Genomic DNA, 27203 nt, shown 5'->3' on the forward strand with positions numbered 1-27203 from the left:
GTTTAATGCCAGTCAACTTTTGTAAGGTAGTCTTCAGTTATTTAATTCAAATTTTAATTCTTTTTCCATATTCTTTTATATATTTTAATATTCTGTATGGCCTGAAAGAAAAAGAAGAGAAAACAAACTTATAAAGCTCATCTCTAGCATAGTTTGACATTAATAGGGACTTGTATGCATCCACTTGTTTGTTAACTCATAAGATCACAAATTATTCACCTGACTTTTTTTTTAAAGACTTTCTACTTGTATTGTATGGGCTGCCACATTTCATCTATCATAGGATAATTCATTGTGGTTACTGTCAGAAGATTGATGTGTGGAACGGAGAAAAATAGGATCATTAACATAGGAAAAGAGATGGAGAAACCGTTGTTCCCAAAATAGCGCTGATTGATGAGAATTTGTATGTTTCTTTTTTTGAAGAGAGTGAGGAATAAAATATTTGTGACATGGAATGAAAAAAGGGTCATTCAACATGCATATACCCGGCCAAGGAGGCACAGGTACTCTCCGGGGGAGGCCTACACACCCGTATCGGGTGCGTATTGGGTGCGGGTGCACCCAAGTACTCCCCGGTACGCACCCAAACAACAAACAATTCAAAACTGTTTGGGGCTCACATTTGGGCTCAAAATTACATTTAGGCCTGTTCATTTGAGATTGTGACAACCGATTGAGAGCCCAAAATTGATTATTAGAGTAAAAATTATGTTTAATTTTGAGTCCAATAATCTATTTGTGGCTCACATTTGGTCTCAAAATTACATTTAGGCCATGTTCAATTGAGATTGTGACATTGACAACTGATTGAGAGCCCAAAACTGATTATTGGAGTCAAAATTATGTTTAATTTTAAGTTCAATACTCTGTTTAGGGCTCACATTCGGTTGGTAGTTGGGACAATCCCAAACGAATTGGGCCTTTAATTTTTTTAATTTTTATAAATATATAATAAAATATATTATATTCAGCGTACCCCAACGTACCCATATCCTTTTTTTATATAAAAAAAAATCACGTTTAAATGTACCCGTATCATGTCGTACCCGCACCCTGTACCCGTACTCTGCACCCATATCCGTGCTTCATAGTACACAGCCCAATTACAGTTAGTTTATTTTTCCTAATCTGAAGGATGACCTAAGGTTTCAAGAGGTGCTCTTACAATCATTATCAGACTCATATTTTCCATAACAGGCTTATTGATAGAGTAAATGTAAATGGTAGGGCCAAACATTTATTCGGTTATATGCTGTAGGAGACTAAGATAATTAATTCCTAGTCCTTGACTATGGTGTAAATTTTCAAGCTGTGTGAATCCCTTAAGGGCCCGTTTGGATACCTCATGCATTTGTATTTTGATTTGGATTTGAGTTTGGATACAAAATACATCAATCTTCATGATCATGTTTTAAGAGAGAGGAGGGAGAGAGGGATGTCTGGCTGCCTCGGGAGCAACATCGAGGAGCAGCGACGGGAAAGGAAGTTGCCACAAACGTTGATTTCCAAATAACGTCTCGCAGAACAGATTTGAAAATCGGAATATTTTGCACTGTTGTAGCTGATTTAAAAATCTAAGGATCTGATCCAGCTCAAAATATCAACTAAATCCAAATCTAAATCTTGTGGGTATCCAAACATGGCCTAAAAGAATTTAACCCGTCATTTCTTTAGGGAAGTGATATCAGCACAACCATGTTTTAATAGTTGCATGGTCCAGCTTGTCTTTCCTTTTTTATTGGGCTTGTGAGAACTGTTTTGGAACTGTAATAACCTTTTGACAGCTCATTTAATATTAAAAGACGAGATGCTTTAGTGGAAATATCAAAACATGGTAGTGCTGATATAATTTCCCTTTCATTATTGTTCTTAACATCCAAATATGCCATTTCATGTTTCTGAATCTCCCCAACTTTGTAGTGCATTACTGTACGAAGAACAGAAATAAAAATCACGCTCTATGCGCAGAGTGAATCTGCATGTTAATTTGATTATATCACGCAGGTTTAACATGTATCTATCACTGGATCTGGTGGCTTTGATAGCTTTTCTCTGTCGTCACTGATGGTGTAGCTTGTGTTTTGTTAATCATTCAGACAGAGTTGGTCGTTAAGAACAACACGTGGCAGCATTAGTTACAAACCCCTGGATTACATCACAAGGTTCCAAGCGTAGAGAAAAAGTGTTGAAAGGATAGGGCTGGCTAAAGCCTTGTTAAGTCGCAGTTTCAGCAGAATGTTGATCAGATTGTTTTTGGAGTGATACAATTGGAAACTGTGAGTGATAGAGGGCTGGTTAGCAATGGCATCTTGCCCTATGCATGTCCGATGATTGTTTCCTGTAATATTTAATATCATTACCTATTTTTCTTATGTTTTATTTTTTTGCTTTGTAGGACATTCAAGATCAAAGTTCACAGTCCTCCATGAATTCCCAGCTTTGCAAAACGAAGCGATCTTATTCCAATAATGAAGAGGGTATCGATCTGGCACCGACTTTTATTCCGGTGATTGGTCCTTTAGTGAGATTTCAGGGGCAAGGAATCATTGGTGAATGGAGGATACGATAACATACTGCAGGTTATGTTCCGTTTGTTACAAACAATGTTGTCACTCTTCACATTTTCCTCTATTGTTTCACATGATACCTTCATAATAAGAAGCAATTCTAAGTTTCTAAGGTTATGCTACTATATATTATATATATAGGGAATGATATCACCACAACCATGTTTTAATAATTGCACTAGCTCTGCTTGTCTTATCTTCTTTAATTGGGTTGTCAGATCTTTTTGGGAACTGCAATAACCTTTGACAGCTGAGTTTGTGCAATTAAAAGGCTGAGTTTGTACCATTCAAAAAAAGAAGCTCAGTTTGTGCAATTATTAAAACATGGTTGTGCTGATATAATTTTCCTATATGTAATGTTTGGCCCTGGAGGTTATTTAAAACCTTATATATATGTAAAGTTTGCTTTTTACTATATTCATTATCTTATACATGTAAATTTTTATATAGCTAATAAATACTTTACAAATTTAAATTTCTTTGCACCTATTAAATATCATGACTTTTAAGCTCTGGCTCTCTGTCTACCTCATCAAAATTTAGTCATCAAAGCATCTACTTAGATGAATACAATGTTCTTATAGTAAGAAATGCAAGTTGTATAAAAGCGTACTAGATTTTCCTCAAGCAACAGTACAGGTTTCTTCCTCATTGTGAAACAGGGGGTGGTTCTATCATGTGGAATCATTCCAAGAGTTCGCCATGTTGTCGGCCGCAGACACCTTGCTTAGTCTACTTGCGGATCGCTTGGCTTCTTTGTTTGCAACCTTTTTGGCATTAGTGTGGCGATGATTAGAACCAAGCAAAGCTCTTTTTGCTACTGCTCCTGAGTAGGGGGCATCCTGTGTGTGGTGGTCGGTCAGCGTCAAGTTTCGTCACACCAGGCCCCTCAGTAGCCATGATTCTACAGGGATTGGAACGAAAGGAGGCGTGCAGTGTTATCAAGATAATGACCGCGCTATCAGTGACTAAAATTGAAGCAAATGTTGTTCTTATACACAGGGCTGAAGTAGAGAGATCAGAAAAGAGATTGGGGAAGGGAGAATCCATGAGATTGGCCTCCCAAGAAGAGGACCGAAAGTAACTCTCCAAACAGCAGTTTAGATCAGGTGGTGGGGCTATTGAAGTTGAGGACTTTTGGATTTTCTGCTACCATTGGCGCAATTGATATTCCCTTTTCTTCAATTCTGTTGTGGGGATTATCTGAAGTGTCCTTCCAGTTTGCTTTAGAATTTTCGCCGGATTCCTTTTCCACTAGAAGAAATGCAGGTGGCCCTTGTGTGACCATATTATGGAAGGATCAATGGGCCCACTTGAAAAACGCAAGGGGACCCATTTCAAATTAGAAAAATTTTCAGGGTTTGGTGATCCAGACTGTCCAACTGTTGGTTCTACAATCGAATGGGTTGTAGAGAAAAAATCTGTTCGTTTGGACAATCCTAACCATCCATGCGACTGTTAACTTGTTGATAATGGGGCCAACAAATGAATGGATTGGATCGTTGAGAAAGCTTGCGTCCTATTTTTTCCTTTTTCATGTGGAAGGTAGGGCCAGATACCATATAATTTTTCTAGGCAAGGATATTATGATGTATAGTGTTATATGAGTTATTATATGGTGTCTCCGCCAATAAAAAAAAATCAGCGGGCCGCACTATTGGACGATCCAAAACATTCATTTGTCGGGCCGAAACTTAAATAGTTGTTCTCAAAAATCAACTCTATTGAACGAACATAACCTCCAATCTGACTGTTTGGTTGCTTATTCTAGGGAGATCATCGGAAGATAATCTTCCCAAAACATGTTTGGTTGCCACCAACAAACTAACTTCTAGACATCATTATGGCCTTTTTGCCTACTCTGAGGTAATGTTTCCCTCTAATCTTCTTCCCATTTTTCACCGAAATGGTGGAATTTGTGTGAGAGATCAGGAGAAGATTCTTGTCTTATTCTCTTCCACCCTCTATTTTGGTAATGACACAATACATCTTCTGCTAAACTTCTCACACAACAAAACAAAACTACCACTCTTCCTCCTAATCTTCTCTCCATCTTCCATGCCTGTCTAATTTTCTTTGACGTCTTCTCCTAATCTCCCAGCTAATGTCATGCAACCAAATAGGAGGAGTGGATTCTTATGGCATTCGTTTTTGTTTGAAGGACCATGCCTCTGCGTTAATAACTTCATAGTGTTTGATCTAAACCGTTGAGTGATGACCGTTGTGGGAGTGATATCGAAACATTTTACATGCGTATAATTTGAATTGCATGACAAACCCTAAAAAAGGAATTGTTACCTGACCATTGGTGGTAACAATGGAAGCCCTAAACCACCAATTTTCTGTTCAGCACAGTGGAATTTAAGCTCTGACGGGAGGCAAATGTTTATTTTTATTTTTATTTTTTTGTAGATTTTCCAAATGAGAGATGCAAATCAACACCAATCATTTAAAGGAAAAACAGAGAAGAAAATACATGAACGGGTTTACCCCTCTGGGGTTTTCCCTATTGCAGCAGAGCTTTAGATATGTTCTGGGTTTTGTTGTATTCTCTGTGAGAATTGGTTCCTGTTCCTTTTAAGTGTTCTTTAGAATTTGAAAAAAGAAAAAGATGAACTTATACAAACTGAATTGAATAGTTGAATGAGCATGTGATTATTAACCTTGCACAGAAGAAAGAAATGTAAGTGTATATTACAATTACAGTTTTACATATATGCCTTTCAGGTGTAGAAAACCTGCAAAGAGACACCAAAATAGGATTTCAAACAACACAAATGCTAATGTTCCCCACCTTTTAGAATGCAGCACCGTTTGTAGTAATAGTTCTGTAGCATTTACCTGCAGATCAAGTTTGGTGTAAGGTGAGATTATCAACACAAGAAATGCAGAATTGGAACCACAAATATATGTATGCTTGATTGATCTACTCCAGTTTAATGCTTATAAAACATTTCCATGAATCCCCATTCATACTTTCTTTGGATTCAGAGCATTGGGAGACTCAATTCCTGAGAGTTTTATAGGCAGGCAAAATATTCCACTATTATGGCATCATTCATGCTATGAGAGTCTTCATATCGATGCGATTTTTGAATATTCAAACTATGTGTCTCTCAGAATTTCAACCTATGTTTATATTTCTGTATTCTTGCATGCATGAGCATGGAAAGGCACTGATTGGCATGTTGTTGAAGAATCATCACACTGACATGTTTTGTGAAACAAGGTATGATGTTACGCATGTTTACCAGTTATCTACTTCACATGACACCAAAATTTCAAGAACTTGGGACGGCACCTTGAATTTTATTAAAAAGATACAAACAAAAGGGGGACATACCACTTAGGCCCTATTCGTTTGAGATTGTGGCAACCGATTGTCACCCCCCGATCTGATTATTGGACCCAAAATTAAGGACCCGTTTGGATGCCGAGAAGATTTTGATTTGGATTTCTCACATTTGCAGCCCTTTTTATGTTGTGATTTGGATCCGGATCAAACCCTTGGATTTCCAAATCAGCGACTGACAGTGAAAAAATCAGATTTCCAAATATGCTGTCGAAATAAGTAATTGGAAATCCACAGATCTGGTAGTTTCCTTCACCCTCTTTGATCCGAACCTCTCCCCCCTCCAATAGGAAGTACTCCCTTCCCTCTCTGTCTCCCTCAACATGAGCTGGCGGATCTATTCATTTTGTATTCAAAACTCAATTCCAAATCCAAATACAAAATGAGGTATCCAAATGGGCCCTAATGTAATTTAGAGTCCAATAATCGGATTGGTGGGTGGCATTTGGTTGTCATAATCCCAAACGAACAGTGCCTTAACCTCCAAACCCAAGAGAAAAAAACAAGACCATGAGGGGCCTCTATAGATACCATTGCCTAAAGCATCACAACGAACCCAACTCAACTCATCTCAACAAAGCCTTTGTCCCAAACTAGTTGGGGTCGGCTAAATGAATCCTTTAGAAAAATTTCATGAAGAAGGTGAAAGGAATCTACCCAGCTCTAATCATGGCTCTAGTTGGGTTCTTCTACGTGGATCATTTTCTTCCATTCTATCCTATCCAAGGTCATGTTCTCTGCTATGTTCCGAACAATCGAGTCTTTCCCCACTGTTTCTACCCAAGTTGTTTACGGTCTGCCCCTACCTCTTTTTACTCCATCAATTTGGCATGAGTCGCCTCTTCTCACCGGAGCATCCAAAGGCTACGTTGGATATGTCCAAACCATCTTAAGCGGTGCTCTCTCATCTTCTCCTCAATTGGTTCCACCCCCAACTTTTTACGAATGTCTTCATTTTTAATTCTATCTAACCTTGTGTGGCCGTACATCCATCTAAGCATTCGCATCTCCGCTACACTCATCTTATGCACATGCTGCTTCTTGGTGGCCCAACATTCTGAGCCATACAACATGGCTGGCCTCACAACTGTCTTATAAAACTTTCCCTTCAATTTGGTAGGAATTTTACGGTCGCATAGAACTCTTGAGGCAAGCTTCCACTTCAACCAACCTGCTCTTATTCTATGGTTAGCATCATCTTCAATCTCTCCTTCCTTATGTAGAATTGAACCAAGATAGTGAAAGATATCCCTCTTAGGTACCTCCTGTCCAGTCATATTTGGTACATCCTCGTCCCGCCTCCTTACATTACTAAAGTTGCATTCCATATATTCTATCTTAGTCCTACTCAGTCTAAAACCTTTGGATTCGAAAGTAGTTCTCCATAACTCTAACTTAGCATTTACTCCTGCTTAGGTTTTGTCGATTGATACTATGTCATCTGCAAGTAACATACACCACGGCACCTCATCCTAGATACCCTCCGTAAGCTCATCCATAACTAGCGTAAAAAGATATAGGCTTAGAGCTGATCCTTGGTGCAGTCCTATTGTAATTGGAAACTCACTAGACGTGCCATCCATGGTTCTGACACTAGTTACTGCTCCATCGTACATGACAACGAACCACATGCCTTTAATCTTTAGGAGGACCATTCCACGAACTAAAAGTCTGGTGATCACAAACAATAAATATTATATACTTTCAGGCAGTGATTTCAACACATCTGCTCATGTTACCCTAAAGACCTTCAGGTTGGTGCTTAATAGATTATTTTCTGTTAGTTTAATGTCATGATTACTAGTTCAAAAAGAGAGTGATGCAACAAGATATTATACCTTTAGAGACTAATGTTTACTATCACAGTTTTTATTTGTCATTTTTATGGAAGGAAACTCATACATGTTGAAGCTCTTTATGTGCATCTATCCCTCCACTGATGGGAAAGGGGAAAACCTATCCTTACAGCCACTTTGAAAGATCTAAACAAGATGGAACAAGATGGAGAAGAGATATACCAGGTTGTTTTCTGGTGAACGCCAGTAAAATCCTTGCACAGCTACTGGAAATAGCTCACAAGCAGCCAAAGCATAAACAATAAGTGCATTCAATCCCATCCACTGAAGTAACATTGTTGGCCTTCTAAATTTTTTGACATCAACCTGCACCGAACATAATGACTATTACATCAAAAAACTTATATCAAAATAAAAAGTAATCGCACAAAAACATTTCTGTGGGTGTCCATGCAATAATAAAATATCATTTCTTAAAAAACGGTCTCGATCTCTTAGCAGAAAATGATTGACCAAGCAACACATTATTGAAGCATTTATAATAATGTCTCCTATTAATATCTATTAACAGTGAAAAACATTATGCTCAAAACTCCATGGAGAAGTGTTCACTTTGTATGTCACTACTGACTTAAATTGGATATGGGACAAAAGATTAATTAGAACAAAGATGGTACTCCCAGGTAAAATGCAAAACAAGCAAAACAATGGAGGCCTTTAATAAACTTCTGGCCAGTGGTAACACCAAAACTTCTGGAAACACCATGTCACAGCAATCAAATATCTCATATATAAAACATGTGAAACCAATACTACTAAAGATTCATTCGTGGTGATATTGACACCATCCGACTCCAAATTACAACTCACAAAATTATAATAACACCAATCGAGCAATTTCCAAAAGGTTTTAAAAGAACTTTATCCCATGTATTTATATTTGGATACCAGCCTCGGCAACATGAATAAAAAAATATAGGGAAAAATCTTTTACAGAATTCAATATCACGGAAGTAACATTTAGCGGATAGAGGAAAAGAAACTATTAAGACAACCCATTGCCAAATACCACAAAATCAATGCTTTAGATCATGTTGAGCCTAAGGATTTGAACTCACAATGTAATAGATAATGGCTAAAACGAAGCCTGCCAATCCAGTTGTGATGCACGTGTAGCTCAGCGTGTACAATGGTTTACTAAAAGGCATGCCTGAAAGGAATGATCCGGTAATTAGTGAAAAATATGGGTGAAACTCTATAGAAGGTGAGATGATACAAGCAATAGATAATTACAAAAAAAAACGTCATACCTAACATGTCCATAGCATATCCAAGCAGTAGAAGCGACAAAGAAGATATGGACCATAAGAGCATCCTCTCTGTGTGGCTCTATAGCAGACAAGCCCAAAAATGAGCTAAAGAAATCTAGCAACGGAAGCAATAACCAATACATGAATCAAACAGTAGAACTAAATTATACAATCTCAATAATACATCCCAAACTATATAATCAAACCAAAAGGTACTACAGATGCAGATATCAAATGAATAATTTAGCTTAAAATATATGTTGTGAAACTCAACAGTGATTCAATCATACCTTAAAATGCACGATTATGTGCCCAAAATGCAGTCCAACAAAGCATGTTACGGCAGCCATGAATGAACTAAACATTTCAGTTAAAACATGAGATTAGTAATCCAATTTGGAAATATATTAGAAAATAATTTATAAAAGGACGCCTCTAATCCTAAAGAAATGGCTGCTTAGAAGAGATGAGTAAAAATAAAAGAGAAAAACATCCATACGAAAGAAATTCCAAAAGTACCCCTATTGAAGAATTTCCACGTTTGTACAGTAATCCACAATTCCACATTATATTCAAACTCTGTTTTTATTTTGCTGCTGTTGCATATTACCAACTCCAAAAGAAAGCTTCCGTCAACTTATTCTTTCCTCATGAATATACAAAGTACAACATCATGGAGAAGTACTCAATTGTCAGACATAACTATTCATTGGATAATATGATGGATTACCCAAATGACTGGCGATCCATCACGTCATTACGAAGAATGTCATTCCGAACATCTCAGATATAGTGCAATTCATAGAAATATTATTATGTAACATAGAGGAGTATAATATACCGCTAATATAGTTACGGTTTTGGTTTTGGTATGCATTTCGGTGAACTATCCATCTCGTGTTGTTTCCAGTGGAAATAGAGAACTGTGTTGGTATCCACATAGCATGTCATTTTTTAAATGATAAATTGCACCAAAGTTCATATCAGGATGCTCTAGTGGCATCATTAGCCATGCCATTTTTTTTTTCTGAATCACAAATACACTTCCAAATCTTGTCCCAGTAAAGAAGTCGACGTCAATTCCAATTCCTGCATCAGAAATTATGGATTCTAAGTTTCAAATAGCCGAATATAACTATGCACATTTTGAATTTGAGTTATCAACTGACTTCTACACCCGGAACACCTAAAGACCACGACAATCATGCATCGTGAATTCAGATTTGCTGAATAACATCCACCATGCCAGCATGTTAAAGTCTATCACACACATCTACCCCTTCATTTCATAGACTCTCTTGCCTAGAGGCCCTAGATTAATTTTTAATAAGAATTGTTAATAACAATTATGGCAGAGAATGACTGCCATAATTGTTCTTGATATTATGCCCTTCCCGTTACGCTAAAGTATGGAGACCGGTGGCTCCTCCTCGCGTCTTGGCATTCACGTGGACTCTATTACTTAGAGGGATAAACACTTTTGAAAGATTAATGAGTCGGGTACTCTGCATGGCCAACTGGTGTGTTCTATGCAAAAAAAAAACAAAAAAACAGAAGAGACGTTGAATCACCTTTTTTTTACACTGCCCGTTTTCTTGCCAGGTGTGGATGGGGATTTTCAAGTCGTTCGGTTTTTCATGGGTTATCCAGAGAAGCGTACGGAGTTTAATCCTGAATTGCTGTGGTGCTTATGTTGGATGTGCTGGAGAAGCTATGTGGTTATCTATCCCATATGCGATAGTATGGCACATTTGGACGGAGCGCAACAGTCGGATCTTTGGTGGCAAGGAGCGTCTTGATAGTAAATTATCAATCATTAAATGGGCCAAATCCAAGAGTGGAATATAATATCCCGTTGGTGATATTCTCCGGCATGGGGTCAAGGTCGTGGCGGAAAGGAAAACTAAGCCTCTTATCTCTCCACGGTGGTGCCCACCTCCTGAGGGATGGTTGAAACTAAATTTCGATGGGAGTTCCTGTGGGAATTCAGGGAGAGTGGGAATCGGCGGGGTGCTTCGCAATTATCAGGGCAATATGCTCATGTCTTTACCGGCTGGGGTATGTGACGCCAACAAAGCCGAGGTGTCGGCTCTCTTATTCGGGCTACAATGGTATGAGAAACATAATACTGGTCCCTTAATAGTTGAAGGTGATTCCTCTACACTATTGCGTGGGCCTCTAACAAAACCTGTGGCCCGTGGCGACTAGCGTGCAAAATCGACGAGATCAGGGACCTGATTTCCTTGATTCACCCGTACCTTCAACATAGGCATCGATCGGCAAATGGATGGGCCGAAGCTCTAGCTAGGGAGGGGGTAGACCGGGAGAATACTTCTGTAATCATTAACGACCATCCGGATCTGTAGTTTTTTTCACTTTGACCTTATGCATGGTCACTGATGTTTCCGGGGGACGACTTGTCCCCTTGTACTGATTGTGACTTATGCATTATCAATAAAACGTTACTATTTTCAAAAAAAAAAAAAAACAATTATGGCAGAGAACATATTTTAGTCAAGATGAATGGAGTTAACAAACCTCAAGATGCCCTCTGGGTCAAATGGAGCAAGGCACCACACGGGTGAGTTCGGTGGTAGAGGTCCATAGTCAGGAGAATTAACACTGCATTCCTGCAAATATGAAAACATAAGGTTACAACAAAGGATAAACATAATGGCCAATGGTGATTATTGAAAAACAAGACAAAGAACCATCCTTATTAGTATAAAATAAGAGAAAATAAAAGCTAAGAAAAAAAATCAGTATAAAATAAGAGAAAAAACAAAAGCTAAGAACCTTTGTCCTTCTATACACAGGGTGCTGATAAAGATGCTTCTTGCCAAGAAACGATCGATCAATAAAAGCAGCAGCATTGCAAGGAGGCCTGAGACTACCCCTTTCTCCACATTGCACCTATTAACAAAATAATTCATACTGGAAACAACATGGCAAATGATACCATACATGGAAAAAAAAAGATGTGAATATCCCAATGGAAATGAAATCTGATGAGCATAGTGGCTTAAACTCTACGATAGATAATTAATTTAAAAGTTTCTCAACATAATCGCACAAAAAAAGGTCTCATTACATATACAAATCAGCATCATGTTTCAAGGGTGAGTGCATTATCTATTTTCTCCTGTAAACCACAAGAAAAAAAAGAAGAATCATAGAAACACAGAAAAGTCAAAGATGAAGATATCACTTAAGAAATAGGATATATGTTATGATAGATATCCTAGATCTTTACTTCAGCAGCACTCACCTAAGATAAATCCGAGTCGACACTGGCGAGTCAATGATTGGTGCTACAAGTTTTTGAATGACTCAGACAAGTAATAAGAGCTTTTGATTGATTCGGTAGGGCTGAAACCAAGTCGACTCAAGTGAGTCAATGACTGACTTTGGGAGTTTTTAATCAATGCTTCAACCAAAGAGTTTACCTAGAACAAGTCTATCAACATTGCGATTGAACACCTTGTGACTATCATTTCCATAAACAATAACTACACCGGTTATATTATCAAACACCGAACCAATTGTTTGCTTCTCCGTGTGTAAGGGCTATCCTGGTCCAGCTAAGAGATAATGTCAAGCAATTTTTCTTCCAACCATAGCCAATGACATGAAGGAAAAGGAATGCTAACGGGGTGGTTGGAAACGTTCTAAAAAAATGTTTCTCATGTTTTTTTTTTGGATTTTAAAATCACAAAATAGAAAAATCATGTTTGGTATTCAAAAAATTATGAAACATATGCTAATAAAACTTATAAAAATAGCTTTATTATGAGTTACAGGGATGTTTTTGTTTTGTTTTCTAATTAATGAACTCTTTGCTTGGCATATTGAGCGTATTGGCAATAAATATCGTATAGACAATACAATTGAATTTGGTGTCAAAATACGATTGAATTTTGGAGTCAAATACGCCTCTGATACCCAAAACAGAGTACCTTGGTAGTGTTTGTTCAATCACTAGCATGGGCCTTTGAAACTAAAGGAGCTTGATGACTGTCCTTATTCTCCTAGTCATGGGTCTTCTATGACAATCTGCTAGCACATGTCCAAGTTTTCACAATAACAGCACTATAGCTATGATGCCTTTCTCTTTGGTTCTACTTTTGACTAATTTAGACTAAAGGCACTATACAAAAGCTGCATAAGTCAGCACATGAAAAGATAGTGTCTGGAACCTTGTTTCCTAAACAATAAGCTCTACCAATAAAGATAGCTCTAAAGATCTGCTCTGAAGAAATTGATACAATCAAATTAAATCCTGGTCAATCTCGAAATGATGAATCAAAAAGATTCATTATGATGAGTCCATAGACCATTAAAGATCCTTCCGGTACTTGATCACTACTTGTGAGAATAATTGGATCAAGGCAAAAACTATTTGTTAGTGATGAAAACACCAACAAGAAACCCTTTGAAAACTAAAGAAAATTTCATAAGTACTCTGAAATCAAGATAAACCAATATATGTTCATCCCAAATACAAAGATGACATCATAAGCAGATGTTTACATTAGCAGTGATAAGTGACACAAATTGAATAAAATTTGTGTACATCTGCAGAGATGAGATTCAAGTTTAAAATCAAGATAAACCAAACTTGATTTGCTCAAGTTTCCATATACACGCATACTAAACCTTAAATGAATAAACTAACTAACTAGCTCAACTAACCCTTTGTCCCAAACTAGCTGGGGTCGGCTAAATATTCTGGAAACATGAAAACACAAAAGGATTGAACTGAAGATTCATTCTAGTTTTACTATTAGCAGAGCTTAACTTGGGATATGAGAACATTATGAACATGTAATTACTGTATATACATAATGGTATACAAGCCATCCTACAACCTACAATAAAATCTTCTGGTTTGAAATCAATCTTTTTAAAATAATCCAAAAGTGATGTTTGATTCTTGCATGGAACCGTATTTTTCTTTCCTTTTTTTTCAAAATAACCCAGAAGTGATGATTAGTTATTTGTAAGAAACCCTTGATAAAAAGACAAAAAATTGAATGGCGAGATAATTGTAAATATATTTCAATTGAAAAATATGCTGGCAGTTTGTAATGCTCAGAATATCTACTCATCAGCACCTAATAAAATAATTAACCATGAAAATTTTCTAGAACTTGTTAAAAATGTCCAGTAAAAATGTTACGACTTAAGAGCATAGCCAAACTCACAATTTGAGTTCCAGATCCATACTCAGTCATTGATAAGGAGGACACCATGCTTGGAACATCAAAGTCCCAGTTGGGAACATAAAGACCATATAGCAAGCAGATGTACACTGAACACAGCAAGAGAGCAAATATCCTGTAACAAACTGAAGGTCAGTACACTGCAAGAGTGACAAATGATCTAGAAACATGTAGAATGCTTCATTTTTTAAGACAATTAAGAATGTGACACAAAAGGTAAAATGTCTAAACCAATATATACAATACATCCGTATTGCTGTGCATATGTCTTATATTCTGGCATTATACATGACCCTGACGGCCTAATGTGCACAACGCACACAGAAGTCAAGCTGCACGTTCAGCTCGCAGCGTGCCCCTACCGGGGTTTCTAGGGCAGCGTCATGAAGAAAATTTTAATTTTTGGTTTTGCGCCAAATGGTAATTCTATCATTTTCTCTTCGTAGTGGCATTGATATATAACCCACATGGGTTTCCAGAAGATAGGGTTTTCTTTGTGTTTTCTTGACTAAGAAAAAGGGAGTTTGTAACCCTAGACCGAAATAGTGAAAATCTTCTCCCGTGGACGCAGGCACACTGTGGAACCACGTAAATCTCGGGCCAGAACTTGCCTAAAAAGAATTCTGACTACTAGGCCTGTAGGCCAAGTCAGGGGATTTTAACAAAATGTAATAAAAAGGGGTGGCCTAGTTCACGAGGCTCCCGCCATTGCGGGATCTGGGGAGGGCTAGATGTACGCAGCCTTGCCCCTGCTTTGCAGAGAGGTTGTTTCCATGACTCGAACCCATGACCACCAGGTCACAATGGAACAACCTTACTGTTGCGCCAAGGCTCACACTCTTTTAACAAAACGTAATAAACCATATAAATATGTTGAAAAAATTTAAGTAAAAAAAAATAAAAAAATACCAGACATCTCAGCATAATATAGTGTTTTATCTTTGCTTGTTTTTAATGGAGTGTTTTATCTTTGCTGCCCATTAGAAAAGTCATGCCTCTCAATCTATGTGCGAAATACCTCTCTCTCTCTCTCTCTCTCTCTCTCTCTCTCTCTCTCTCTCTCTCTCTCTCTCTCTCTCTCTCTCACCTTGCCTCTAACACAACCTACTACATGGCACGCCGCCATTAAGTCTTGACAACCATCTATCCATTAGAAAAGTCATAACTCTCAATCTATGTGCCAAATACATCTCTCTCTCTCTCTCTAACCCGCATCACCTTGCCTCTAAACCACCCACTAAACGGCACGCCGCCATTTAGTCTTGACAACCATCCATCACCCCACCTCCATCCGATCCCCCATTACCATCCCAAACCCATCTCCCGTGGTCACACCCACCATGCCTACATTGCTCTGTATACCATGACCACCTCCCTCATCATGCCTTCATCACAATCCAAGCCCCACCTTCCCTTCACCTGGGGTTTCAAGAGCATCCCAATCCAACTCTACAATCCTCACATCCACATCTTCCATCACCACCCCATCACCTTGATTCTTGTCATCGGACTCTGCTCACCATCACTTGCTAGCACCATCTCCACCCATCACTATCCACCTAGTGACCACCCCATGTTTCTACATGCTTCACTCACCCTGTCAGACTAAATTGATCCTCGGTTCTGACATTGTTGGGACGAAGCCCGCACAACTATAACCCTCACCATCATTCGTTGTGTTGACTGTTCGCCATCGTGATCGACATAGCCTAGTCCGTGGCTCACCATCCCATATCTCCACCTCCCCCTTCTCTCGTCACCATATGCCGGACCAGGGTTTTAAATTTCAGCCAAAATCATGTAAAATCACGGAAATAGTTCGGTACCAAATCACGGCCAAAATCTAAGTAGGATTCTTCACTTTGGGTGGATCCCTCTGCAAGAAAAAGTAATAGAAAGTAGAAAGCACAAACAGGATTAGCACTCTCTCAATAAATTTAGTAAAGTGAAAAAATGAAGAAAAGGTATGTTCATTTTCACTTTTTTTAGACTGCCAGTAAGTGGGCTATCAAAAGGATATTCATTGCTTGAGTTATCAAGTCAACACATTATGGTCAAGGCTTTAGGTTGCACAAGTAAGAAAAAACACGAGTTTTGTAACCATGAAAAGGGAAATGCTAGAGCAACAGCTGCGAAAATTCATACAAAAGCCCGTACAAATTTTTACGAGTAACCACCAGATTACAAAAGTGGAAAGAGATCGGGTGTAGACTTCCCCCAGACAAAGTTGAAAGAATACAGGCTTGGCGAAGTATGAAACAGGGAAATTTAATGTTGCACAATGAAAAGGATAAGGAAAGACCTCATCACCAGCTTATCCATCCTTTTATCAATGGAAATTTAAAATTTCAAAATCAACAACTACTGACCATTCAATGTAGTATCTTTTCAAGAATCAACAACTACTGTGTAGTATCATATCACGAACCAACAACTACTTACCATTCAATGTAATATCTTTTCACGAACGCCACTGATGAGTCCACCATGGTATTGCCAACAAGCCATAACTCCGAAGTTGCGGCCAAAAAATATCCAATGGATATCCTCTACGAGTATAAAAGCACAATTAGAGAATATATAATCCATTTTCATACCAAATCCAAAATTTATTCTTCAAAAAATTTGAAAACAAAAGGAGAAAGGATTTCTTTATAGCAAATAAAGGCCTTTCTTACAGGAATCATTGTGAATAATTACCAAACAAACCTACAGCATGTGCATCCAGAATACAGAATAAATTAACTAAATAATTTTGTACTCAAGTTGTTACAAATTTATGTTACAGCTTACGGGATATGAATTCCATGTGCCCCTTGGATACTAGAACTTTGAGTCAGTGTCATTTTCCCCTACAGTTTCAATGTTATGTAACTAAAAACATGATTTTAAATTTCCACCGAAACTGACACGAAATGACCGAAAGGCAATACCAATAATGCATAGTGCCCCTCATGCGTGTGGAATGCAGTTTTTGGAATATCTTGGTCATGCACACATATTTGATGATATCCCAATCGCAAGTTGAGCTTGGTGAAATAACGTGAACTATGCAATTCATTTAATAATTCATCATTCATCAACAACTGGAATTGGGTACTTATCTTTAATTGTGACGTCGTTTAGAGCTCGATAATCCACACACATCCTCCACGTACCATCTTTCTTATGAACAAGTAGCACCGGTGAGGAATAGGGGTCGGTGCTAGAATGAGTCACTGTTGCATCCATCAGTTCTCAGGATCTTTTCAATCTCATTTTTTCGAAGTAGGATATCAGTCTGGCCTAACATTGGTAGGGGCACTACCTTTAACTCGATCCGATGATCATGCGCGCGCATTGGTGGTAATCCATTGGGCTTGCTAAACACATCCTCGTACTGAGCAAGAATAGTTGCCATGTCGGAAGGAAGTGTTGTCTGCACCCCTTCATCTTCGGTGTGGCAAAGTTGTATGAGGAAGCCATGTTTCTCTGTATAAATCGTCCGTGTTATCACATTACTGTCAACAAGTTCGGGAGGATTCCTAGAAGAACCGTGCAAAACATCCTTGTTATCCCTGCAGAAACGCATGCGCATCATGGAAAAGTCTGTAATTCCCCTATTGTGGCCAACCATTGGATGCCAAATTGCCAAGTACCATGTCAAAATTTTGCATTCGTAAAGACACGGCAATCGACTTTACAATGAAAAATGCCCTCATGTAAGGGTAAACTTCAGCATTGACCATGACTCCTCCATCAGCTAATAGCATTTCCAGATTATCATCTTTATAAATACATCATCCAATCCTTCACGCCAATCCGGTGTGCATGAAGTTATGTGTGTTGCTTGTATCCAAAAGTATACATAAGGGTAGCTGATCGATCCACCCTTGGATCCTCATGGTTTTGGGTCCAACTGACCTTGTAATGACGAGATTGAAACTTGCAGCTGAGCGTCCTCTTCTTCATTTACCAATACAATTTCTTTTTCATCGTTCTCAAACCCAAACCCTTCTAATATCGCCAATTGTCCACGGCATTGATGGAATGTGTTGTACGTCTCACCACAATTATAACATAACCTCTCCTTGTTCCTCTCAATCATATCAACGGATGTTAAATCCTTTTGCGGGTAATTATCCTTCCATGGGTATAGCGGGAATAGGACGACTTTGGCGGCTGGGTTCATGAATATCGATGACTAGCTAGAGTTGATTCCTCATGTAATGAGGCTAATTGGGAAACGTACTCAAGAGTAATCGATTCAAACATTTTTACGCTTGTCATCACGAAGGCCCGGAACAAAACATTCGACCAAGAATGATTTAAGCAATCGTACGGTTCGATTAACCAATCACTCAAACTGAGACTGGTATTCTCGTACGGATGTAATTTGTCGTAGTTTTGACAGCACTCCCTCTGGTTCCTCCCTTTCGGGTGGCCCAAACCGAGCACATATAGCAAGCGTGAATTGCAACCATGACATTGTACCCATGGTCTCTCCATCCAACAAAACCATGGTAACGCATCTGGGGAAAGGTGGATTGATGCTGAATCTACCATATGCTCATCTGGTATTCTATTGAACCTTCGAAATTGTTCAACACTAAAAACCCACCCGGCTGGATCAGATCCGTCAAATCGTGGAAATTCTAGACAGATGGAGTGGAGTTGTACGGTCTCCAAGGTTAGCTGGATTTACACGCGATGTTGCAGAGGCATCCACTTTTGTATCGTACTTTTACGCGGCTAAACCTTTGCATGTTACATCTAAGGCCATCGGTTTATGTAGAATCTCTGCAAGAATTCGTCCATGCGCTTCATAGCCTTCCTTGAGCGATCAAATTCTTGCCTCAACTCACTGGAACCGAGTACTTGGCCATCACTCGTGATGGCTCGGATACCAAATGACAGGATTCCTTGAATCACAGTGGTGTGACTACCTTCATCAAGAGAAAAGATAAAGAAACAAGGTAAAAGAAAGAAACAGACCTATTCAAGATGGTCTAATCTCCTAAAAATATCTTTGCTATTCCATTCATAACGTTAGAGAGAGAGAGAGAGAGAGAGATTTACAGGTTTATTATTATCTTTCCCACAATTTAGGAGACAATCAACATCTTCTAAGGTTGGAAACTGATTCCCAACTACAAAGGAATACTTTCGCTAAAATAAAGGAAACAACCTAACTGTAACCACATAGAAACAGGAAATGCAGTGGGGTAGGTGGATATGTAACAGACACACAAAGAAATTTACAACTACAGGGTAGTAAATAGATATTGCAAAATTTAATAAACAAGTTTTTCATCATCTGTGGGTCCCACAGGGGGACATGTATGTAGAACCACGACTGCTCATTTTAATGTGACTGAATTATTATTTTTTTTGAAATGATGAAAATCTTGATGTGAATCATGAGAAAATCAGCATGGTTCTGGTCTCATACAGAACAAACATCTCATCCACAAGATTATGGGCCTAAAAATATGAATGACTTATTTTTGTAGGCATTTATCTAATAGATTGAATAATTGCAAGAACATGTTCAGAGAAAAGATTTGGGGCAGTTTAGGTATTTTATTGGAATTTTCGGATCTAAATTTGGTATTAGCATGTCATAAGAAAAATATGTTTTTGACATATTGTCAATTGATACTCCCATGGATCCCAATATCAAGTTGTTGAAGGAACATGGAAATATATTTTAAAACAAAAATATCTTATTGATACTCCCATGGATCCCAATATCAAGTTGTTGAAGGATCACAGAGATATGTTTTAACACCCTAGTAGGTATCTTCACCTTGTTGGCAGGCTTATTTATTTTAGCAATTACTTGTATTGATATTGCATCTGCAGTAAGTAATGTAAGTCAGTTTATGCATGCTCCAGTTGATCATTAGAATGAAATACATTGTATCCTAAGACATCCAAAGGGAGCAGTTATCAAGGAATCATATTTAAATAAAATATTAACTTGAGAGTAGAAAGTTATTTTGATGGGAATTGGGAAAGATCTCCATTTGATAAAAGCTTCAGTCCTTGGCATTGTAAATTTTGTTGAAGGGGTCTTTTTACTTGGAAAAGTTAGAATCAGTGTAGTTGCACAATAGTGCAGAAGCTTGGTATGGTGTGATGACTCATATTACATGTGAGCTGACATGGCTGAAGACTCTTATGGAAGAGAGGGTTTTATTGTCAACAAGTCAATGACAACATTTTGCGGGTAACCAGGCAACCACCGACATGCTAGTAATGCCATGTTCCATGAGAGAACTAAGCATATTGAAGCCGAATGTCACTTCATTCATGAGAAGGTTACTAGCAAACCAATATATACTCCATGTGTGAGGTCTAAATATCAGTTAGAAAACATTTACGAAGGTTCATGGTCAAAGTCAGTGTAAAATGATTCTTCCAAAGTTCCAAGTAGGACATGGATGATATTTATGCTCCAATTTGAGGGGGAGTGTTAGAAATGGGAAAGGTATTCCTTTAAAATTACGATGTATTTCCTTTACAATAACGGCGTATTATAGTATGGCACATAACATAATGGAATTGTTGTATTTAGTGAAATAAATATATATATAATATACAGGTCCACACGCACAAACCATGTAAGTCTCGAGGTTTATTTTTTAACTGATAGCCTCTTATTTCCTTTCTGTTTTTCTTCTCTTACTCTTCTATAAATCTTTATTGATTACCTTCAGTTAATTTATTTATCGTCCTTGCTTAATAGTCCCAGATCAAATCAAACAGTAGATCTGCTCTAGGCTTTTCTTCTTTCGTCAACAACACTTGAAGCAACGGGGAAAAGAGGAAGATAACGAAGATACAAGGATATAAAAAATTAGGAAGAAAATAAAAATATAAGGAATAAATCTGGATAGATAGAGAGATACATAGCTATTCATATGTATGTACAAATGTATACATATGTATATATGTATGTATGTATATGGAGAGAGAGAGAGAGAGAGAGAGAGAGAGAGAGCACATCTACATTATCAAGATCAACTGCATGCGGGGATAGAATAGTCTACCACTACAAGAATAAAAGCATAATCTACCATTTCCTGGATGAGAAGAAATACGAAAATACGTTTACACACTTAAGAATAAAAAGGGAAGAACACACCAATAACCATTGTAGTATAGCATCTAATATTAAGTAAACAGACGGTTACTGGTAAAGTGGACTACAAAATAGGAAGCAAGCCAAGAAACTATAATCTGTAGAGTGGCAACAGCTGTGTTTTTACAATTGAAGTATGGAACATGAATAGAAAATTCAATCAGGGGTATTCAAGAACCATCACATACATTCCATAACGGAGAGCATACTTGCAATAAAAGAAAAACGCAGTAACGTAACAAATCATGAAACAAGCATTGAGCAAATGCCCTTATAACAGATCGAGAGCAAGATACCAGGAGATATGATAAGAATGCTACCTGCAGTACACCTAGCCACCGCATATGGTCCACATCAACTCCATATGTTAAATGATTACGCCCATGGAAATATCCACCTAAAAGTGTGTATTAACAAGCAGTTACCGCACCAAGCTTCTGGATAACAACTCATTGAAAGTGAAGTATGGAATTGCAAACACAAACATAAAACCAAGATAGTTTCGCATGGAATCTAAATTCTATGCTTCTCTGCTTTACTTTATCAACAAATCCATCTGCATCTTCTATCACATGTCGCCTTGCAATATGTACGGATTTCTAACTTCTAAATAGTCTTTTCTGCTATAATATGTTATGTAACATCCCGTACTCAGAAACCCTGTACGTTGTAATAATACAAATGGATGGACTTGAGGAATTAAGGAAAAGAATTGTTAAATGAGTTGATGCTTCCATTGATAACATGAACCATACAAGGTAAAAAATGGCCGAATTACACAATTATCCATGATAATCTCAAAGAACATAGAAGTCTCTGTTTACAAACTATAACAGAGAGTATACATATTTTTAGACAAGGTTCTGATGTGACAGGTTGATCTACGACTTTGCTAGGTCTGAATCTTTTTCCACTCGGCAAAATCGAGCCATATCCTTGACCCCTGTTATTTTGGGGTCATATCTAGTATTCAAGGTTTGCCTCGATTTGGTACCGCTCTCGCGGCCCGCACAAAACAGTGCTTTAACCCTAGATGTCCAGTCAACTGCTGCGCCACAAGCTGAAACAATGTGATGTTTGGTTTGTGAATAACAAAAAAGTATGAATAAAAGGGAATTCCTAGTAGCATTTTCTTAAAAATGAAAAAAAATGAGTTTTTCGGATGAATAGAAGAAAGCACGCTTTGTGAGGTGAAAAAGTCAGGGAGGTTGCAGCCTCTAGTTAATCACCTCAAACTTAACATCGATGGCTCTTAATTTAGTAATCAGCATTGGAGAGAGATTCAAGTCAGGCCAAGGTTCCACATTACTCCAAGGCTTGAAGGTTTCCCCGTCCTTTGTTAGTGGTCCCCTAGAAGTGGAAGGTAACTCATAGAATGCTATCAGAATGGATCACTAAGGCCTTGTTTGGATTGCATGAATTTTTTGGAAAGGAAAATATTTCTAAAATCTCCCTACTTTTTTAACACACTAATAAAGATAACTTGAACCAACCCTATTCAATTTTTCTTTATACAGACCTTCAATTTATGATGATATCCTCCATTTCAAAACAGAAAAGAAAAAGAATTTATGATGATATCCCTCTAAGTTAACCATAATCTTATTATGTCCCTCTAAATTGTAGAAAGAAGAAAATTCTTCAAAATTTTTTTTGTCGGAAATGTTTTTCTTGCAATCAAAACAGCGCCTAAGGTTGCAACTCTCCTAAATGCTTGGAATATCCGATTGAGGAAGCAGTGACATTGTGCTTCCTTAAATGTCTAGGTCCAGCATGTCCGAAGAGATACTAATGCGTTGGCGGATGCACTTGCCAAGGTATTGTCGTCAAATTTTGTTTGATTGAAGAATCTGTAAAAGGATGATGAGAAAATAAAGACGAAACCTAAAACAAAGGAAGGAGGAGTTCAAGTCACAGCTCATGACTTGTCTCCTCTATATTGCCAAACCAAACCGAATTATATCAAGTGCCCATGTAATAATGTTGTCTTTTGCTCTCTTTTCTATATTTTCTTTAATGGGTATCTGGGAAATGAAATATGAATTTCTCCCTCAGTATGTTCTTTTTTCTCTATTGCATATACAATATTTTGATGAAAAGCAATGAGGGGTGCATGTCTATACAGTGATTTGACGAAGAACACTATGGAGGGAAACAATACCATCACAAAGACAGTGTCAAACTCTCTATTGAAGTTTGAGAGTTCTATATTCCAGTCGGCACATTAAAATAGATATGCAGGATAGCTAAACTGATAAAAATATTTCTACAACTAAAACAGGGATAAGATGATGTTAGCTTCAGTCTATTAAAGAATAAATACATGCAAGCCTTGGATAAAAAAGAGACAGATACCTTGAAGCACTAAACCCAAGAGAAAGAGTTTAATTGTCCTCATTATAACCTTCTTTGTTGCAGCTGGCCTGTTCGACACTTTCTGCATGGTATACAAATGATGATTTAGCTGATGAAAAGCATATGTTCAACTACTACAAAAACAAAGTTATGCATGCTCCTACAAACAATTATCCTAATTTATCTTCTCATAAGATCATATGAGAAGCATGAAGAAATATAAAAAAACACCTTATGAATTATTATTTTGAATGGTACTCCTTATGAATTTATCTTCTCATAAGATCATATGGGAAGCATGAAGAAATATAAAAAACACCTTATGAATTATTATTTTTTGAATGGTACACCTTATGAATGTATCTTCTCATAAGATCATACAGGAAACATGACGAAGACGAAGACAAGAACAATGAAAATGGTAGATGCAATGAAGACGAAGCTCAAAACTCCCATTTGAGAACAAAGCCATAACATAAGACTGATTTTGGAAGAGCCATATCAGAGTATACCTCCAATTTAAGATAGCTCTATCCAATTTCCTTCCATTTGTGTAATAAACCTTTGGTTTTTTTTGGTAGGTAAGCTGGGATTGAACCTGCGACCACAAAGTTGAAGATCCCCAATAGATCTTTGGTTGAAGCCCCCAAAAGATTACTTTCTTGAAAACCTTATATTAGATATGGATAGCTTAATGTTCATAACCAGCTTCCAGGTAAGAGTTGTATTGCCAATCAAAGATACTACATAACGCATAGGGCTGGCAATTTCACCCGAAAAAGTGGGGATCCGCCCCGCCCCGCCCCGTTTGGGGAGGGGATTCCCCGATTTGAAAGGGGAAGGGGAATATAAAAATTCCCCGGTGCGGGGAGGGGAAGGGGAAGGGGATGGAGTTGTCCCCGCCCCGCCCCGCTAATCAATGCCATTTTTTTGTAAATTTTTAAGTGTTTTTTTTAAGGAAAACTACTAGAAACTCTGTGGATCGGCTACAAGATTCCCCCAAACATAAACTTAGCTTGTCTTTTCCTTTTAATTAGCTTCTGAGAGCATTTTGGGAACTATAATAACCTTTTCACAGATGTTGAAATAATAAAGACAAGCTGAGAGCCTCTGACGCTGAGTGTATGCAATTATCAAAAAATCGTAGTGCCAACAGAATTTTAGGGTTGGATTGCAGGTTTTAATTTTCAACAAGAAAAATTTAGCTACTAGAAATTTGTTTCATGTCAGCACTAGACTGAATTGCAGTTAAAGAAATAAGTCATTTGTTGATTTTGTTCTCTTCTCCATTCTCATTTCTCATGCTCATCTGGGGGTTAACATGCTATACAGAATGAACTAATGAACATTATTTTGCGTGTGTGAGCGCCCACTTATCGACTTTTAAAGTTCATTGTGACTACTGAAATAGTTACTTTTTGCACATTGGCTGCCTGTTAATGAAGGTAATCCTGGTGCTCATTTCCTATTTATCATTCCATAATTTATGCAGAAAATTGCTGAAAGATGAGGTCCTGTTGTTATTTATGTTTGTTGTCTCATCCATGCATTTCTGATTTTGTCCATCTGTTTGTTGATCACATGAATAGAATCATAGCATTCATCACAATATTGTCTGTAATGGACGTAGAAGAAAGAAGCTCTGTTTGCTGGTTTGGTTGGGTTCCAAAGAGGGGGCGGGGCGGGGATTTTGTCCCCGAAGGATGCGGGGAGGGGAAGGGGAAGGGGAAGGGGATTAGATATTCCCCGCGGGGAGGGGAGGGGGATTCCCCATCATCCCCGCAGAGGGGAAGGGGAAGGGGAGGGGGAAAATTCCCCGCAAAGGGGAAGGGGAAGGGGACTCTAACATCCGGCCCCGACCCGCCCCGTTGCCACCCCTAATAACGCAGCGGATCAAACGTGTAATCGCACCCGAAGCGTACGATCCGAAATAGGCCCTAGAATCCACTAGGAGGAAGAAGAAAAGAGAGATAGAGAGACAAAAATGTCTTTGATATTATTCCATTGATTGATTGATATGCACATATTACAACATCTTATATAAAAGAAAATAAGAAACTAAAAATAAGAAACTAAATCCTACTAAATAAAAAATTATCTCTTTCCCACTCAAGAGACCAACAAAACAGGAAACTAATCCTAGTGAAAAGAAAAGAAAGAAATATGCTAATCCTACTTAGGAAATAAAATCCTAGTATCCTAATGAAATAAGAAACCTACCATTAATGTCCTACATCAGTCTCTCCCACTTAAAAGAAACTCGCCCTCGAGTTTAGACAAAAATGAAGGAAATAAGCAGAAATTTAGACCCGATGTATAATAGATCTGTACGGATGAACTGTTCGTTTCGATCTCGAATTGAAATCCATTCCATCGAACCAGGTACTTCCATCTGCCTCGTAGAAGGTTGGACTTGATTCGACTACAAATCAAGGCCTCAATAAACTCTTTGATCTTGGGCAATTGGTGTAGAATGTATCCTTCACTTTGCTTGGCATAATCGGCTTTGTCATAGAGAGAGAGAGAGTCTGTCTGTCTGTCTGCCATTTCTGACTCGCACGCTGCAAGTAAGAATTTGATAACGATTCTCTGTCGAGTGAGTCGAGCTCTCCAACCTTTCTGAATGACGTTGGCGGCATATTTTGTGCACAAATAATCAACTCGGGCGATCTTTTGACGCCACCAGCTTTGAATCTTGATTGCGGAGCTGACGTACATCTAAAATGAGCTTCTGGCCCTATACATGCGCCACATTTTGGATTAGGAGACAAGCAGCTTTCTTCTTGGCACGGTCCTTGGCCTTTTGGGCTTTCTCTCGCCTGATTTTAGCTTCAATTCCCAAAGACTCTTGATACGTAACCGGTGCGAATTCTTTGATAAAAGGATCACGAATTTCATACCAATAGCTGAAGGGTGGTTTTCCAAGTATATAGCGCTCACGTTCCATCTTTTTCAATAGCAATTTGGCGTGGAGCCCTATAGTCACTTTGGCACATTTAATCACCTCTTCTTGATGGAGACCGTATTTTTCTTGACAATCTTCAATGGCTTCGAACCATTTCAAACATGCGGCCTCGCAATCTCCATACCCAAAGAAGGACGGAATCAAAGATAGATTCATGGGTGGTTAAACAAAGAGTCAAAAGAAAAGCAAAAGAGATGGTTGGGGGGTGTTGAAGATGGCCGCTAACAGGACTGTGAGTGTGACTATTTGGTCTTACAACCTAGGCTAGCTACTGATGGATTTTCTCCATAGAGTTGGTAGTCTCAGATGGTCTTAAGAAGGAGATGAAGAAAAGACCTAAGGGGTGGGTTTTGAATATGTTGCAAGAAGGGAAAGGAGATAAATAGGTGTCAGTTATACAATAAGATCCAACTGAAATAAGGGAGTGGTTTTTGGAGTGTTGGGTTGAAACTTGTGGGTAAATGACTGATTGGTTAAGCTTTAGAGAGGATTTTAGGGAGAAGCAGC

At 38.2% G+C, this 27203-nt stretch overlaps 2 protein-coding genes across 5 annotated transcripts in view; one reads left to right on the forward strand and one right to left on the reverse strand.

The window, feature by feature from the left end:
* Positions 1–4181, forward strand: part of LOC143852215 (protein FAR1-RELATED SEQUENCE 11-like) — a 31741-nt gene extending 27560 nt beyond the window's left edge. For 3 of the 4 annotated variants that reach the window (XR_013236748.1, XR_013236750.1, XR_013236751.1), the window contains exons 8-9: positions 2100–2279; positions 2399–4181. The gene's annotated coding sequence lies outside the window, so the exon portion shown is untranslated. The remainder of the gene's footprint in view (positions 1–2099; positions 2280–2398) is intronic. The other variant, XR_013236749.1, reaches the window with a different exon arrangement.
* Positions 4182–5201: 1020 nt separating this feature from the next.
* LOC143853017 (uncharacterized) overlaps positions 5202–27203 on the reverse strand; it is a 30732-nt gene continuing 8730 nt past the window's right edge. The window contains exons 3-13 of the mRNA XM_077362713.1: positions 23732–23813; positions 21697–21773; positions 16693–16799; positions 14233–14365; positions 11825–11941; positions 11567–11658; positions 9319–9385; positions 9029–9107; positions 8837–8928; positions 7941–8084; positions 5202–5411 (exon numbers count right to left, since the gene is read on the reverse strand). Of these exons, the coding sequence (XP_077218828.1) occupies positions 5271–5411; positions 7941–8084; positions 8837–8928; positions 9029–9107; positions 9319–9385; positions 11567–11658; positions 11825–11941; positions 14233–14365; positions 16693–16799; positions 21697–21773; positions 23732–23813 (1131 nt within the window). The 3' untranslated portion in view covers positions 5202–5270. The remainder of the gene's footprint in view (positions 5412–7940; positions 8085–8836; positions 8929–9028; positions 9108–9318; positions 9386–11566; positions 11659–11824; positions 11942–14232; positions 14366–16692; positions 16800–21696; positions 21774–23731; positions 23814–27203) is intronic.

This window comes from Tasmannia lanceolata, unplaced genomic scaffold (assembly GCF_043159265.1).
Source record: "Tasmannia lanceolata isolate RefF3 unplaced genomic scaffold, GAP_Taslan_0.1 ptg000019l, whole genome shotgun sequence".
Taxonomy (NCBI): Eukaryota; Viridiplantae; Streptophyta; class Magnoliopsida; order Canellales; family Winteraceae; genus Tasmannia; species Tasmannia lanceolata.